This window comes from Aptenodytes forsteri, unplaced genomic scaffold (assembly GCF_000699145.1).
Source record: "Aptenodytes forsteri isolate BGI_AS27 unplaced genomic scaffold, ASM69914v1 Scaffold80, whole genome shotgun sequence".
Taxonomy (NCBI): Eukaryota; Metazoa; Chordata; class Aves; order Sphenisciformes; family Spheniscidae; genus Aptenodytes; species Aptenodytes forsteri.
The window spans coordinates 3,555,996-3,573,167 of record NW_008795026.1 but is presented as its reverse complement, the minus strand read 5'-3'; the positions used below and the strand labels follow the sequence as shown (position 1 = coordinate 3,573,167).

The 17,172-nt window shown below is 46.2% G+C and overlaps 1 protein-coding gene across 1 annotated transcript in view; it reads left to right on the top strand.

Annotated features, from left to right (window-relative positions):
• Positions 1-17,172, top strand: part of WNT3A (Wnt family member 3A) — an 89,319-nt gene that overhangs the window by 43,121 nt on the left and 29,026 nt on the right. Inside the window, 1 exon segment of the mRNA XM_009275957.2 lies at positions 6,826-7,067. Coding sequence (XP_009274232.1) covers positions 6,826-7,067 — 242 coding nt within the window.

The window sequence follows — 17,172 nt, the reverse complement described above, 5'->3', positions numbered from 1 at the left end:
AAAAAAAAAAAAACCCTCAAACTGAAAAAATATTTTTTCATGATAGTCAGTTACTTGAGTCATGCCTTCTAGAGCTAAACCTATTGCTTTGCTGATCTATGTTAAGGTGGTTTCCAAATTTCCAACTAAAACACTAATTAAAAATTTCATTATTGTCCACATTTTGTAATTGCTTGGGTTTGGGATAGTTTTAATGTCATAGAAGAAAATCACTTACATCCAGGAGGGACATTAGTTAGCAGAACGGTTTCCTTTTCCATTTGAAATGATGGGGTTTGGCAAGTTCCATTTCCTTTCTTTCCATTCTAAAATTTCTCCAGGTTTTATTTTCATTTTCTTAGGAAAGCAGAAAAATAATCACAGCGTATGCTAGGATATTGGTGTTTTTCTGCGAAAAAGAATGCCATTACATGAATGTAGATTTATTAATCTTTCTGCCTGTCCACCCACCTGGCCTCTGGGCTGGTGGTTCAAGGCTCTACAGAAGAGTTTCATGGAGACTGGGAACTGATGTATGCTATCAGCATGTGAAAGACACAGTAGGCTCAACTACATCTCCTGTGCCTGCTCCCTAGCTCTGGGGCATCCTTCCCAGCTTCCAGTTGTCCGTGTTAGGCGGGCACCATAGTTCTTCTGTCATGTATGCCAGCCCTGTGTGGTGAGGGTTTGTGGGAACTGAATTAAGGCTGACTTACAGATATTATCCCATGAGCCTCTTGAACATCCAGGTGCCATTGGCCATTCATGGCAGCCTCCACTTTTTGGAAACTTCACAGCCTCCTCGTCGCTCGCTTCTCCCCAAATGTGTTTTTAGGCAGCTTCAGATACGTGAAGTTCATGCTGCTTGACTTTAGCAGCCCATGGGGGATCATGGTTAGGGCACCACAGAGGGCCTAATAGGGATGCTATAGGATGGGGTAAGGGCTGCCCACTCATCACGTGCTGGCAGCTTCCCTGTGAGCCCTTCTGGCCTAGTACCAGACGTGAGACAACCCTTGATGGGTTTTCCTTATAGCTTGACAGAACCTATGAAGACTTCTCCAGCCACCTTCTTCATTTCAATATTTTAGCGTCATAATACCAAGGGCATGTTGTGAGCATGCATCTTTTTAGATAGACAGCTCTGCACAACTTGTCCCCTCCTTCATCGTGTGGCTGAGATTCATCTTCAGAGAGTTAGATGTGGCACCACAGAGAGGCAGCCAAAATGAGTGAGAAAGGAAAAGAGTGAGGTGAACCTCTGGAAATCTGAACGGATTATGAGAAAGGGTTTGGAGGAGGTGTGACATCCTGCTGTTAGGGGATCTCATGCAAAGGGAGCAGCGTGGAAGAAAACCTAGGGCGTCTGCAAGCAAACATAAATCCCCTCTGTTATAAGCAGATGGACATCCTTTGACAACCTCTTCAGCAGGACTGTACATCTGTGTAAGAGAAAAGGAGCAAAGTCACTGCTATTGCTCAGTTCTCAATATTCAATGGAGACTTAAGTGCTCTCTGGGTCTTATCCTGGGTCATTAGGCAAGTTACACTCTTGCTGTACAGCATTAATAAATTGAGTTATTTTACCTGTGTCGGGGACCCCAGAAGGACGTCCGCTGAGGAAGCTCTCAGCAGCACTTGGAGCCAGCAAAAGGCCTCTCCAAGGTGAATAGCAAAATAGAGCTCCTACAGAGTTCAAGAATAACAGAATTCAGGAAGAAGCAAGTAGGTGTACGTGTCTCTACATGCTGCTACTGATGTGTCAAGGACTTTTGACAGCCATACTGAGAAGGTAGTGACCTTGAAAAGTCAGTAGAGTGGTGCTGTACAGCAAGGTCATCCAGAACTGAAGCCTTCTCTTTTTCTGAAAAAGCTATGAGCATATATTGCCTGCATATTTCTTCCTCATAAACTGGCTGGAGTGTCCATTCCAAGAGGGGGGGTACCTGTAATTTATTAAGAAGGTGGCCAGGTACTGATTTACAACGGCCCTGCTGAAGGAGCAGATAGCTTGAGATAAGGGAAATAAAGAGCTCTCTAGGTGTGTTGGCAAAGAAAAATGCTCACTGAAGGTTGAATTAAACACTTTAGGGCATGCAAGGCTTAAAGATAAGCCAAGATCTTTGGCTGTGGACGTACAGAAAAGTGTTTTCATGGCTCCTCCTGAGCTAATGGGAAGAAAAGGCTAATTGGTTTGAAAAGAACAGCTTGTTGACCCTTTCCTTTGGTTCAAACTTGAGCAGTACCTGTTCTGGGGATGAGTGTGTCTGTAAACTTGAGTGCTTCATGAATTCTCCAGTGGAAAAGAAGAGGTTGGTGTCAATGCATCCAGGAAGTGTTGGTGCTTAAGAAATTTGAAGATGATGCCTGGTTAGACCGCAATAGATGACACTTGGCCCATTTCTCGACACCACGTTTTCAAAATTACCCACATGCAGAAGACAGTTTAGAAGCAGATCGCAGGAGAGTGGAAAAATGCAAAAGACAGGTTTAATCATTGGAAACAGTGAGAAAAAAGAATGATGGGAGCTACTAGAGAGTTGAGTAACACTGAAATGAGATTCTGATCTTTATAGACTTTCCCAATCTTTTCTAAAGGTTTTGGTTGTTGGGTGGCTGTTGTTTTTTTGAGGGGAGAGGAGGGTTGGAAGGTTCATAAGGTTCATACCTCGTGATCAGTAAAAATGAGAGGAAGCTGAAAGAACTTGGTTCTCCTAAAGCTAAATTGACTTTAGAGAGAGGGAGAAAGTGTTTACACCTGGAAGCTGGAAGCAACATAGAGACCGAAAGAGGGTGCTCTGATAGATGTTATCACACTCCAGAGTCTGCAAGTGAGCTAGGAAGAGGACTGTGCTTAGCAATGCTTAACAGCAGAGGCACTGTTCATGGAGAGATGTTTTGAGATTCCACCCTGTATCTTCAGCTGAAAGTCAGGTGACTACACACTCCTCCATGAAATGCCAAATTTGCATTACACTGTCTCAGTGCCTGATGACGCCTTGAGAACAAGACTTGCTGGAGATTGTCTTCTGCAGATTAAACTTTCCAGACTGTAACACAGATCAAAGCAAGGTGTGACTGTTTCCCTACTGTATTGAGAAGGGAGCAGTGTGAAAAGCCATTGAAAGTATTTCTACATGTTTTTATTTTTTTTTTATCTTAGATGATCTTCCCAGCAACGGAAACGAATAGTTGAGGGCACCAACCTATAAACTCCTCTTCCTATGACTGGTATTTTCACTCTACCACTGTGGTAACCACCAAAAAACATACAGGCATGAGTTCAGCTGTTCACATAATTAAAGTTTATGAGACTGGAATCCTAAAACTTCATCCAGGTCCTACTGAAATAGCTCAAGAAAGTCCTCCTGGCTTCACAACATGATGGATGGAGCCTACAGCAGGTTGATTCTATCTCAGTGGGTACTTTATCTTTGGTGGGAACTGGCTGGGGCACTTTTGAAAGCTTTGGGAAGGATGCTGGTGCCTCTAGTCGATGTGGGAACAAACTTTACAGATGTTTCCACCAAAGTTAACTTTAGACACTGGAAAGTCTCCACATCCTGGACTCCCTGCATATCAGTGGCTGAACTATTCTCTGAAGGATGAATCAGAGTAACTAAGTTAGTGCTCTTCTCTGGAGGCTTCGATGAAGGGATCTATCTCTCCCTATTGTTTACAGAGATAGGACCATCTAGCTCCCGAGCCTAAAGTTGGCATCTGTGAATACCTCCTAACTCCCAGTCCTCAGGGGGTTGAATGGGTTGAGATTTGGAGATCCGGCACCCTAAGACTTCACATTCCCAACAAGGCCACAGAGGCAACACACTCAACAAGTTCTCTGAAGTCTGAAGCGGTGTTTTAGAAAGTGTCTTTAGTCCAGAAACTGTGATCCATTCTTTTGTATATAACTTAACAATGAAACAAAAATGTACACAGTGCAGTCAAAGTGAAAACACCCTTTGGTTTGGAATGGGCTCCATTTCACAGGTGCTTTTCTGCCACTAGTTGTTCCCTGAATTAATCTAAAGCTCAAGAAAACCCACATCACGCCACTCAGATAGGGAAAACGAGTTAACTGGGTCCTTTCCTTGGTCTTCTCCTGTGGGTTCCTGCAGGCTCCTGCAGGAACTTGCCTCCTTCCTACAGCTGAGCTCTTTGCATGGACTTCAGCACAGCACTTAGCTTTCCTGGGTGGGACTTTTTCAAGGAACTTAGCCATCCCAATTGTTAGGTATCGTGGCATGATTCATCTGGAGACTTTTACAGCGCAGACATATCCCACTCAACCAGTCACCCAGGCTGTCTTGATAGTCTAGCCAATACAGTCAATAGAGGCAAGGCCATGATTCACCTCATCCCAAAGCAGACATCTAACATGGGCAGATAAATCGTGCCGTAGAAGTGCCTGTTTCTCTCCACTGACTGATTACAAAAGCAGGCCGGGATGAGTAGATCAGCTGGAGATGTCCGTGTTGCAGACATCAGAAGTTAGGTGATATGAACACAGTTCCTGGTCAATGATGTGAGCTGCCTGCCTCCCTCTTTTAAAGCAATGGAAAGAGAGAGGCACTTCTGGAGGGCAGTTCATGCTGCTTATCTCATCCTCCCTCCCTGGGGTAGGATGAATTGCCCTCTAATATTAGGTGAGATTAATCTTCTCCCAAAAGTGCAGCTGAAGTGGAAAGAGGCACCTAAGTTTAGGAAATCATCTGAAAACTCTTTGCTTTCCCAGGCACCTTCTACCTTGCCCATCTAAATTTCATTTACTGGGCAATGTCTTGGAGGACACATTCTTGGCTGAGCTGATTGTCTTGGTTCTAGACTCCTACCTAGAGTCATTTGGGATCCAGAAATGGATGTCCCTATGTCTCACTTGCCTGGAAAGTACTGATTTGTAAAGCCTAGTCTATGCACACTTAGTAAAGCCACTGAGTTCAGCCTAAAATCCCCTGGTACCTGACCATCTGAATGTCCACCTCCTTTTCACTTCTGTCCCCTCTTGACCAGGTACCCACCAGGAAGGGAGCTAGTTGACTGTAAGTACCCTTCTCCCATAAAAAGGACAGACATTTTAAAACAATTTTTATCCTAGCCTAGAAAAGTGCTAAAGTCAAGCTAATTTTCTTCTGAACTCCAGCAATGATAGAATTCTTGTACTTTTTTTTAGTCGGAGCAAAAGAGAGTGAAGGCATGTTCCTTGACTGCCCTGTTGATAATTCAAACACACCAGGCTGTTCCCAAATGAAAACCACATAGCAAAAATGAATGTAAACAGAAATACACACTGCCCAGGCAGGTTTCTGTTTGTCATTAATTCTGAGCAGAAAAGTCAATCAAGAGATTTAATTAGAAGAAATGGAAATTATACTCTAAAAATCCCTTCAGTTTTAGTAATCAAGGTTATTATTAGAAGCACCAGTAAAAACAATTCAAAAATCTATATAATTAGCTACGTATCTGCTGATCTCTTTGCATAGCTGACTTGTTTGTCTCTAAGGCTTCAACCAACATAATGGTTCGTGGACACTCCTTTCAACAGACTTCCATTTGGCTGAGCACAGAATTTGCACTCAAGTTTTCTTGGTGTTTGGTTTTTTTTTTTAATTTCACTCTCCTCACTTTAACCAAAGCAATTTGCAGATTGATGGTCAAAGCGGGCTCTTCATGTCATTGTGACAGTACAGCAAAGCTGGCATTATTTTGTGAAAATACAGCCCTACTTTTGAAAATTCCCAAATTGAAACTGGTGTGAAAGTAAAGTGAAAATGTGCTGAACTAATATCCAGAAGGACACTGGCAGCCATTTTAATAACTTAGTTTTAAAACATTTCAACCTGATTAGAAAGCCCCAGTATAAAGCTTTGCAAAGCATATGCCTGGATTAAGCAGCTGTAGAAATACCTTGCTAAAGTATCTTTTCTAGACCATACTTTCAGGGATGTTACCAATATGCCAACCATGGCTCCCAACTTGCATTCACCTATGCACGAATGTTTCTAGTAACATGAGTACAATTGTTCACACGGAGGAATGGCATTGACGTTGGATCCATATTAAGCCATAGGAGAGTTTTTCCCCGGGTTGTTTCTATTCCAGCAGGGCTATATTTCCATCCCCTTTCCTCTGCAGCACAGGAGATTTAACTGCTTATGAAAGCATCATGGATCAGTGAGTTTATGTAGCACTCCTGCAGCATTTAGCTCAGAGTTGGGTTCTTTAAGTTCTCAAGGTCCAAACTGCTTGAGTCTTTAGGGTCAGTTTCAGTGCACAGAAGTTACCTGGTAAGGTTCAAATATATAGGGCACACTGCTGAGTTGTATGATGGCTGTCAATTTTTGACGTTCCCCTTTCAAAGACTTGGAGCATGGTTTCTTCTACTGGTGTTATTACTTTGTGTAGCTCTGAAAGTGCTTTTGACTCTCTAATCCCTGGGCTTCCTCAGATGCCAAAATTTCCTACAAAACCTACCTGCTGTTGTACAGGTGTACTTGGCTTTCAAAGAAAGAAATATGGTTTTGACCCTCTGGTTGCAAAGGAAACTATCCGCATGAGCTGAGCATCCTTGGGAAGAAGCAGCACAATGATTGATTAAGGCTTTGAGATGATAAAGAAAAGGGAAGGAAGATATTAAAGGTAGACTTGCTTGCCTTGTTGGGCCTGTACGGAACTTCAGGAGAGAGATTATGTTGTTTTGGGGAGGGATGACAGTGGAAAGGACGTTTTCTGGAGAGGATAATGCAGAGGAACTGAAGATGTTGATTTTCTGTCCCTGTTCTTGTGAACCGAGTACAAAGGTGAAAGCCAGCTTGACAGCATCTCATTTTCCTTGGTTTTTTTTTCCAGGTCCTTGGCAATCGGTCACCAGTATTCCTCCCTGGGGACTCAGCCCATCCTGTGCGGGAGCATCCCAGGACTGGTACCCAAGCAGCTACGCTTCTGTCGGAACTATGTGGAGATCATGCCCAGTGTAGCAGAAGGGGTGAAGATTGGGATCCAGGAGTGCCAACACCAATTTCGAGGGAGAAGGTGGAACTGCACGACCGTCAATGACAGCTTAGCCATCTTCGGGCCCGTGCTAGATAAAGGTGAGTGCAGTGCTACGGGTTTGGCAACAGCAACATCCAGGGTGGAGTAGCAGCAGAGATCTTGAGAAACCTACTGTGAACTCATTTGCTTGTGGTAAAGTGCCATGTAAAATGGGCTGCTGGAGACGGTTCTTGAGCTTGATCAAGGAGACATGTGACACAGGCAGGGAAAAATTTGTTGGCCCAGGACCTCATCTAAGCAGTTCAGACCTGACCCAGAAGGTCTTTCGTAGAGACAAGAAGATAATTAAGCATTGTCATAGGGATAGCAAGTAAATCTGTGCCTACCCAATGTGAGGAGGGTGGTAACCCACCATCTCTGTTGTACAGCCAACATCCAGTCACAGGTAACCACTATTTCTACCACAAACCTCTACTGGGCCTGACCCAGAGAACTGGGAAGTGCCCCATTCAGCAGTGCACAGGGAGTGGGGTCATCTCTGACCCTGCTTGGAGCAGGAGGTTGGACCAGAAACCTCCCAGGGTACCTTTCAACATGAATTATCCTATGATCCTATGCCCCTTGGAAGGAACACAAAGGATTATTGTGTTGTCAGTGGTCAGGCTGGACGTCTGGCTCCTTTTCTGACCCCGTAGCATTTCATGGTGCAAACCCACCATCTCTTTTGTACAGCCAACATCCAGTCACAGGTAACCACTATTTCTACCACAAACCTCTACTGTGCTGACCCAGAGAAGTAAATCTGTGCCTACCCAATGTGAGGAGGGTGGTAACCCACCATCTCTGTTGTACAGCCAACATCCAGTCACAGGTAACCACTATTTCTACCACAAACCTCTACTGGGCCTGACCCAGAGAACTGGGAAGTGCCCCATTCAGCAGTGCACAGGGAGTGGGGTCATCTCTGACCCTGCTTGGAGCAGGAGGTTGGACCAGAAACCTCCCGGGGTACCTTTCAACATGAATTATCCTATGATCCTATGCCCCTTGGAAGGAACACAAAGGATTATTGTGTTGTCAGTGGTCAGGCTGGACGTCTGGCTCCTTTTCTGACCCCGTAGCATTTCATGGTGCATTTTCAGCTCTCTCGATGATTGCAGAGGGGAAATGATGGGCTGTTGGGAATGGTTCGTAGGGGCTGGACTTATCAGATACCATCAGTTTTGATACCGTAATGGGACACAACGAAGATCAAAGGCCTGAGGAAATCGCCATCAGTTAATGGTTCTGCTTTCATGGGTTATGAACTTGGCAAATTAAGGCAGGGTGCTAACTCAGGCAATTAATTCTGACACAGCACGATTTGATATAAGTGGAATCTCTTAGAAATGTTTTGCCCTAAGTTGTTGAATGCAGTGGGCTTTAAGCACTTGGCTAACGCTGAGTATCTGGTCTTTTCCCCTATAAGTTGGCAGGAGCCTATTTTAGCCCGCAAGAACTGTTTTATCCTTCTTTGCCCTCGTAGCATGCCTTTTAAAGTCCAGCCTGCTCTTGCTGCTCTCGGTAAGTCTGGGTCAAGCTCTGCCTTTCCCTTTAGCACAAAGGGGTTCATCCAAGAGGCAGAATCGCTTTGCATTTCATTCCTGCCCAGATGGTAAGTCCAGGTGCCCTGTGCAGAGCTGTGCGGGAATACGGCTGCTTTCTCTTAGGAGAGCACCAGCAGAAGAGGCTTGGAAATCGTCTTTTCTTTCTTTCTTTTTTGGTTTTGCAAAAGAGAAACAATACGGGTTCCTGACAGTCTGAGAGTTGGAATTACTTTGTCTGGAATAGCAGAGTAGCACCATTTGAACTCGTATGAGGAGAGGAGGGAACATCTGGGACAGTTTCAGGGACTCTTCCTGAGTTGGTGTACGTAGCTGGTCTACAGCCACCTTGGGGCCTGTTCTTCCAGTGCTTGCCATCTGGAGATAGGGGTTTTGTTTGTTTTTCCCCTGCTGCATTACTCAGAAGAGTCTTGGGCATTTCCTTTTGCGTGAATTTTGAAAAATAGGGCAGCCAAGAGAGAGCAAAGCCTTGATTTGTATCGTGGCAGGGCCTCCACCACAGGCGTTCTACATGCACCCAGCAGGAGAGGGGGTGGTTTCAGCTGGTGGGGTTACCCCGTTAGAGCTGGGGAGCTGAGGCACCGTATTAACGCTGGTGTCACTCTTCGGGTTTAGCGGTGAGAGATCACCCCAAAATAATTACACCTGGTAGATCTTCAGTGTGGTGCACTTAAGCCCATATCAAAGAGTCATACCACAATGTTTTGCATGCAATTAAAACACCCGTTCTGGGTACATCACTTCTGGGTGACTATAGCAGTTGAATTAGGCCAGCACAGCCAAACTGAGTATTTTTCCCATAGGCACAATCCCAGTGTGATTTGCCCAAGAGCATTCACTGGGCACAGGCAGTAAGTGAACCAGATAACCCAATGCCTTTGCCTCATCACAAGGCTGGATGTCCTTAAGGACACATGGAGCACCTTGCGCTCCCAGATGCTCTTGAATTAGACAATCCACGTCTCCTGTAGCAATTATACCCTGTGCACGAGGAAAGTGATCTTCAACTCCTTGCTGACCGAAGGAGCCTCGATCCCACAAGCTGCCAAATGCTCTTATCTCACAACGGTGTCGACACCAAGGGTCTGTCCCTGCTTGAGACTGCAGGCTTTTGGTAGCCAGGCTCAGGGAGGGAAAGAAGGCTGGGACTATTTCATAACTGAAGAATGTTGTTCCTTGAGGGAGAATCAAACCACCCTTCAGTTTTGCTTCACCTACAGCAGGAGGGGGGAGAAAAAAAACAGCTCAGTCGCATTCTTGTGCGGCAGATCCCCCAGGGTAGGAACATATTTGAGCTCCTACCCAGAAAGAGAGAAGGAGAAAAGGAGAGAAAGCAAGCAAGCAAGCAAAACTCTACTTTGCAGCTGGGATTTTAAGTCACCCAAGATCTGACTGCAGCTTCTCATCTGAGTCAATAGGGACTCCATCCTCCTTCAGCACAAACCAGCGTAGTCACTAAAGCAATTCCCTTTTGCCTTACACGACTATCTGCAATTCTTCCATTGAAAAGGACTGATTTTAATGCCTTCAGGAAATACTTTCTAGGCCCAGATCTCACTGAGGCTGCCTCACTGTCTGGGCTGCCCTTGCTGCTTTGGTATCTCATTGCTAATTCAGGGCTAGGCTTGAGCTGTGATTCAGCGGTGCCAAACTGTCACCAGACTCTGGTCCCATTAAGAGCCATATTCTGATATCTCGTCTAAAACCGGACTCTGTTTCCCCATCAGCCTGTTTATGGAAAGAAATTCCACATGTTTTACCTACAACTATGTTTATGTATTTTTTTTGTTTACATTTCCATAGCCAGGCCTAATGAATCCCATATTAAACAGCAATGGTATTCATGAGCCCAGCTACAAGGGAATGGTGATGTTCAGGGGATCCAGACCTGCTACTCTTTGGAGGCAATACTTGACAGGCTTGGCCCTATGTCCCTCTAGCTCTTCATATGTCGCTCAGGACCTATGAGGAACACAAGTCCCCCATCCCATCCAGCTATTAAATTATTCACTTTTGCCTGTCCTTGGCTGTGGAATAAATGTTCTTTATTCAAAAGGAACAGAGTCGCCTTCCTCGCTGTGCTGTGCTACCCGCATGGGGAATGATTCTGTGATTAGCAGGAGGTGAAATTGCTACGGGGCTGTTGGAAGAGGGTTTTTCTCCTCCTTTGTGGCCTTGGGAGCGTATGAGCAGCTGTGCAGCTCCGTGGAGAAACATTCAGATAGGTGCCACTGTTGGGTCTTTCTTGCAAAGGGCTAGGAAATATGTGGCTCAGGTACCCTAAACTATTGGGAATGCAAAGAACAGGATGCCTATATAGGAAAAGAAGTGAGCCTAATCTCTTTCCTTCTACCTAAACCTACCTATTTGTCTGTCAGTCATATATAATAGGCTACAGTTAATGAAATTTCTAGTTTCCCAGAAGTTCAGATCTCAACTACTGGACAGTGGAAAGAAACCCTCACTTGAACATTTCTAACAGAGTAATTTCTAGAGGAAAAAATGTGTTCTCATTTGTTTCTTTGGGACTGATACGGTTACTTCACCTGTATTGTGCAAAGCAGTGGAGCAGAACATGGCCATAGCCACATGACCTTAAGTGACCACCTTAGCCACAGCTCATGCCCAGGCACTTACCTGAGAGGTTTGGCAGTTTGTAAGGCAGTTGCCATATCTTTCAGTTTCCCAAGGACAAGGAAAGATTTTTGAGTTGCCTTTAAAAATATACAGGATAAAACTTTGGAGGATATGGTAGAGGGACATGCCATCACTGGCAACAGAAAATGAACTGTGCAACCTAACAGGCATCTTCCATCTCAAACTTAAGTGGCATTTACTAGGAATTGTGTCTTTCGCTCTGTTTTTAATATTTATGGACTGAAGACACTGTTTATGTTTAAGTTGTGGTGCATTTTCTAGTCTCTCAACGCCGTGCGAGCTCTCTTTGAAACTCCTCTGGGCAGAAATATGAACTGATCTCAAGACAAGTAATACAATAAAAGCTTATCATGGCCCTGTCTCTTTAAAGGACCTCAGCACATAATTAAGTCAAAATAAAAGTTTCCTCCCTCTCCTCCCCCCATTCAATAAAAGTAAATTACCTCAAACTATTTAAGCCCCCAGTTCGTTTAAATTTAAAAAGGGAGCCCTTGTCTATCTATTTCTTTCACTCACTCCCACCTCCTTCTGCTAAAGACTGGCTGGGGCTTTAAACCTGCCAGCTGGACTGAGAAATGGTTAATAGTTATTGTGGAGGAGCAGCTTTTAATGAACTATTGAAGAATGATACATTGATGGAGTAATGGGAGTTTAAGTCGCTCTGTAATGAAACAGGTTCTCAGCGCGGACCCATTGTGGTGTAAATACGGCACGTCTCTCCCACTGTTTGGTCAGGACTAAATAGCAGAGGCCAGAGGGGGGTCAGCTTATGGGGTCTCCGCTTTAGTTAATCAATCTGATTGGATTAGGGTCACTGCGATCCCTAATAATGTCAAAGGTTACGCCAAACTGGATTAAATGCTTTGTTGGAGAGGGCTCAGATTCTTTCAGCTTTCGCCGACGGGGCTTGTTTATTAGAGTTTAACACTCGTGCAACCTTGGGAAGCCGCACTGTCCCTTTTTGTACATCGGGGCGTTTGCTGGCGTGCGAGGGGGTTTGAACGAGCCGGGGCGGGTGCGCGCGCGTCCCATTGCTTTGTCAAGTGTCTGCGCCCGTCGGATGTGCCCTCTGAGGACATATATCAAATTCCCCACTGGACAAATGAGAGCCTAATGGGTGATGCAGAGGCTCGAAGGCATAAATTCATTCCGGAAATAATTGTTGGCCGTCGACCCTGCTAGAAGGCAAATGACGAGAGCCACGAAAGCGGTGGAGTGACCCACTGTTCGCGCCCCCCTGGATTAACCCTGTTCCTCTCCAGCAAAAAGATGTTCTTTTTGATACAGCTCCTGTTTGTGCAGTTACTAGGATGAACATGGAATGAAATATGGAGTATTCCAGACCACTTGATTGCTTTGCTATTAAACTGGGTAGATGTCTTGCCTTCCAGCACTTCCAACTCAAATCAAGGGGGGATGGGGTGGTATCTCCCTGTCATCTTATCCAGGGAGACCATGAAGCCTAAAGAATTACTGTTACCTTCACTCATGATGTTCCTGCAGATGACAGTGCTATAGACATGGCAGAGTGTCCTTCAGAAAATGATACCAAATAATCTCTTTGAAGGCCACTTGGCAATGGAAAGGGGCAGCAATATTAGTGTGTTATTGGTAGAGATATGAGATCTCTGGATCTCAAATGCCTCTTTCCTTCCCGCAGTAGAGCGCACACTGCATGTTTATGGCCTGCCAAGACTGTCAGATTATCCAAGCAGACTTCTTGCATGATGCAGACTGGAGAATTTCACCTCAAGACTTCTGGAATGAAGCCAAAGTCTGGATTTGGCTGTGACATCTGTTCCCAAAGCACATCTTGCCTTGACATACCACGAAGAGAGAGACAATCTATCTACCTCCCCTTTTACAAGTCTCCTCGTTTCTAATACGACATGGCTCTGGTGTTGACAACCAGCCACTGTATTTTTCTTTGCTAGATTCAGAATAACTCTTCTACAACAGAGCATTTTCTTTGCTAATTACATTTTATAAAAAGTTAAAATTGAGGCCTGCAGAAGAGCAGTGGGTCAACAAAAGTTTGGGTCCATTATGTCAGACAGCGAGACAGGTGGAGGGAATTCCATTTGATGCTGGGGTCCTCTGGGGCATGATTCGTCTGATGTATTCTAGACAGTTAGGATTAAATTATTCACACCCTGAAGTTTCTACATCTCTCCATCAATCACTGAGAGAGAGACTGGCTCTTGATGAGAATACTCCTGCTCCCAGGGACCACATGAAGGGCAGAGAAGGCATTTGTCTAACTCATGAGAGATAGGGGATTCAAGTCACATCCACTTTCATATGGGATGCTGGGCACTGTTACCTTTGCAGCTAGGCTTATCTTGGACTAAGTTTATTTTGCAGCTAGGCTTATTTTGGACTCTAGAACTTTTAGGGATAAGCCCCATGTCTTGTCTCTCTCAAGAAAGCCAAAACGTAGCTGTGTTCATGGGTTGACTCTTTTGTCCCTGTTACGATGGATGAGAAAGCTCATCTTGTGTCTAGCGAAATCCATGTGAGTTTTTCCCCGGATTTAGCAAGAATGGAACAAGACTTTTAAATTCAGTTATAATACCTCGGAGACACAAGTCTCTTCCGTATTTTCTTCTTGCTGTGTCGTAACAATATCGCTCCACAGGCTCTCCGATAGGCCTGATCTCATCTACCAAAGTTAGATGTCAAAGTCTGAGCTAGTCACCCCGGGCTCCCTTTGTAGTCAGTGGAGAGCAATCGGCATCTCCAGAGAGCAATTCATCTGACCTATCTTAGACACCTATCTCAGGATAACGTGAATCATACCAAGATGTTTATTTCTCTCCATTGACTATAGAGGGAGCCTACGGCTACAGGCTCAGACTTCCATGTGTACTTCTCAGAGGCCCAGTTTGGGGGCAGATAGTTTCCACCCCCCATCTTTCTCCTGTTAGAAAGCAGTCCTGACATCCAGCCTCTGATGAAGAGGCCATTTTACTAATGCAAGAACATAGCACTGAAAAGGATCTCCTGGACCACTGAATACAGGTAGTCCCTTCCTATTTCAGGCATATTACCATCTCATAATGTCTTGCATGATTTAAAATTAATATGTTTAGCAGACCTCATCATATTTTCCTGATGGCATTCTGGCATCTCAGTTGTCTCTGTGCCAAATGCTTCCTCCCCTTTCCCTGCTCAGATCAGACTTCTCCACTTCTGCAATAAAGTAAGGCATGAGCAGAAAGCCACAAGATACTGATCCATCCAGGAGGTTAGTTACATGTAGGAGGTACTCTCTGCTCTCTCATGAAACTCTTCCCAAGAGGATCTGATTTCCAACCACACCCCGTCTACCTCTCCGCTAATGGCAATTTGGGCAGCTGCCCTGGTATCAACAATGGAGATCTACAAACTCTACCCTGTAACTATGGGGAAGGAAACTGGAAGGATCAGGATTGAAAATGTGACTATGCAAGCTCCACTCAGCCGTCAAGATGCATAAATACTGTAGGCCAGAGGTTTGCCAATGCTGCTGAGAAACAGACTATCGGATCCTGGCTCAAGACAGAAGCATCAGTTGTGTTTAGTGTCAGTGTAAATTGAGCTTAGAGCTGGGGATTACTGCAGGGGATGAGACAGTCATTAGTGCCAGTGTATCGCTGCACTGCCTGAGTCCACGTTCCAGCCCACAGGTACAGAACAGCCCATATTCATGGTTGCAGCATTTCTGAACTGGCTTTTCTGTAGCCAGCTCAGTACAGGCAGCAGCACGGGGGAAGGAAATGCAGTTTGGGGAGGTCTAGGTGAGCCGTAGCCACATCTCTGGTTTGTAGCCCACATCAGCACTGGGAGATCAGCAGCTTCCACTGAGCCTTGGCAAGATCTGCAAGTTGCAACAGCAGCAGAGATGCTGAGGAAACTTGCCAACATGTTAGTCCCTGAACCTTTGGGAGCAGGATACCAATGAGGTGGTAGAGGAGATCCTTCTCTTGCTGCTGGAGCTGCTGGTAGGGCCAGGTCACCATCAGAAGGGGTCGCTTCAGCCTCTTGTGACTTCAGAGGTGTTCCAAGCCAAGCACCGGACAGCCCTGTGGCTGTAGGGCCAGTAGGATAGCACTCAGACGACTATGGTTAGCATCACATCTGGCTGCATTTGCCTCTCCATCCCCAGTGCAACGGGGGGCTGCACATGGCCTGGGTTTGGTGGGCTCAAGCGTAGCCTGGGTTTCTTAGCAAGAGGCCCTAACCTCATCACCTCTCCACCTGCAAAGTGATCCCGGGATAAAGATCTGGCTCTTGTGCATCTGTACAGTTCTTTGGAGATGAGACAGCCCATGTAAACAGCTGTAAACAGCCAACACCCAGACGCAGGCTGCAAACCCGGGAGAGCAGTGATGGTGAAAAGGAAATGGCAGCCACACCAGGAGCCGATCCTGTTTGCTTTCTGTGCTCCCTCTACCTCCCGCTGCACCAACCCTCATCTGTCAGCCCTGACATGGAGATTTTTCTGGCGACTAAAACATTAGACGGGGGATCAGGGAGGGGAGAAGGAACAAGACAGCCCGTGGCTACAAAACCGGTGGCGTGTCTCCCGGCGGCGGGAGGCACTGGAAACTTCTGCCTCGGGCGGCGTGCACAATGCGACGGGCTGTCAGGGAGCGGGCTGCGTGGAGTTATAGATTTATTTCCTTCCCCCTCCCTTCCCCTTCCTCCCCTTTCCCTGCTGGGTACATTGCATTCCCCAATTGGGCTCAGGCTGGTTGCAACAAGGAGCTCCCTCTGCCGCATCCCAGAGTGCCAAGTCCAAGCGTGGGAGCTAGTCCTAGACAAAAGGGAACAGTAGAGGGAGCTGATTAGCATCCCTTTGTCCCGGGAGAATCCCTGCCCCAAATGGGCCCTCAGCGCACAACAGGCGGCACAAACACACACACACACACACACACACACACACAGACACACACACGCATGGACGGGAGCCAGGGAGGGAAACGGGGATGGTGGAGGCTTGGTCGCCTTCATCCGGGCGCTGGGGGGAAGGGGGACGCGGTGGGTTTCACCCCTAAGCACTGCTATGGGATGGGTCCTGAACCAGAGCGCGCCGTGCTCAGGTCCGCAAGGGTGGTTTTCGCCAGTTGAGGAGCTAGACATGCGTCTGGCTGCGCTCCTATGTACCAAACAGCCAAAACAAGCAAAGCCTTCTGACAAAGAGGGATCCAAGCCCGTGAATGTGGCTTTTCTTCCCTGTGAGATGTGTTATGAGCTGGCAGTGCTGAATAGACGCGGGGATTTTAAGGCCAGAAGGGGCTGTGGGATCATCTGGTTGGACTCCTGTATAACAAACAGAGAATTTCTTCCTGTTCCTCCCCAAGCAGATATGACAGGGCAGCAAGAGGAAAACCAGCACATATAAAGATGCCCTGCATGCTTCTTTCTGCGCTGTGGGCTTCCACGGCAGGGGAACGGGGCTGTCTCCTGCCGGGCAGACAGGGCAGGCGGATGAGGCACTTTTTGCAAGAGATAGGTTACCATGCTCCCTGCTCAGGTCTGCTGCAGGAGGAAGCATGCATCTTGATGGATCAACTTCTCTCGTTCCTTGCTCCCTCAGCCCCATCTTTCAGGGAGCACCTCCTTCAAAGGAAGGACTCATCATCCAAGAAGATCCATAGGATTAACAAAGAGGAAGGGGTCAGCCACCAGGAGAGAGGGAATGGTTCGAAAGGATTGTTATGACTGTGTGTGGATTTCTGTTGTGCATGTGAACGATGTGCACATAGGAATGATTAGGCAACAGTTGACTTCTCCAGCATTCTCCTGGAGAAACTGGCTGTGCATGGCTTGGACGGGCGTACTCTTTGCTGGGTAAAAAACTGGCTGGATGGCTGGGCTCAAACAGTTGCAGTGAATGGAGTTAAATCCAGTTGGCGGCCGGTCACAAGTGATCGTGCCCCTGTACTTGGCACTGGAG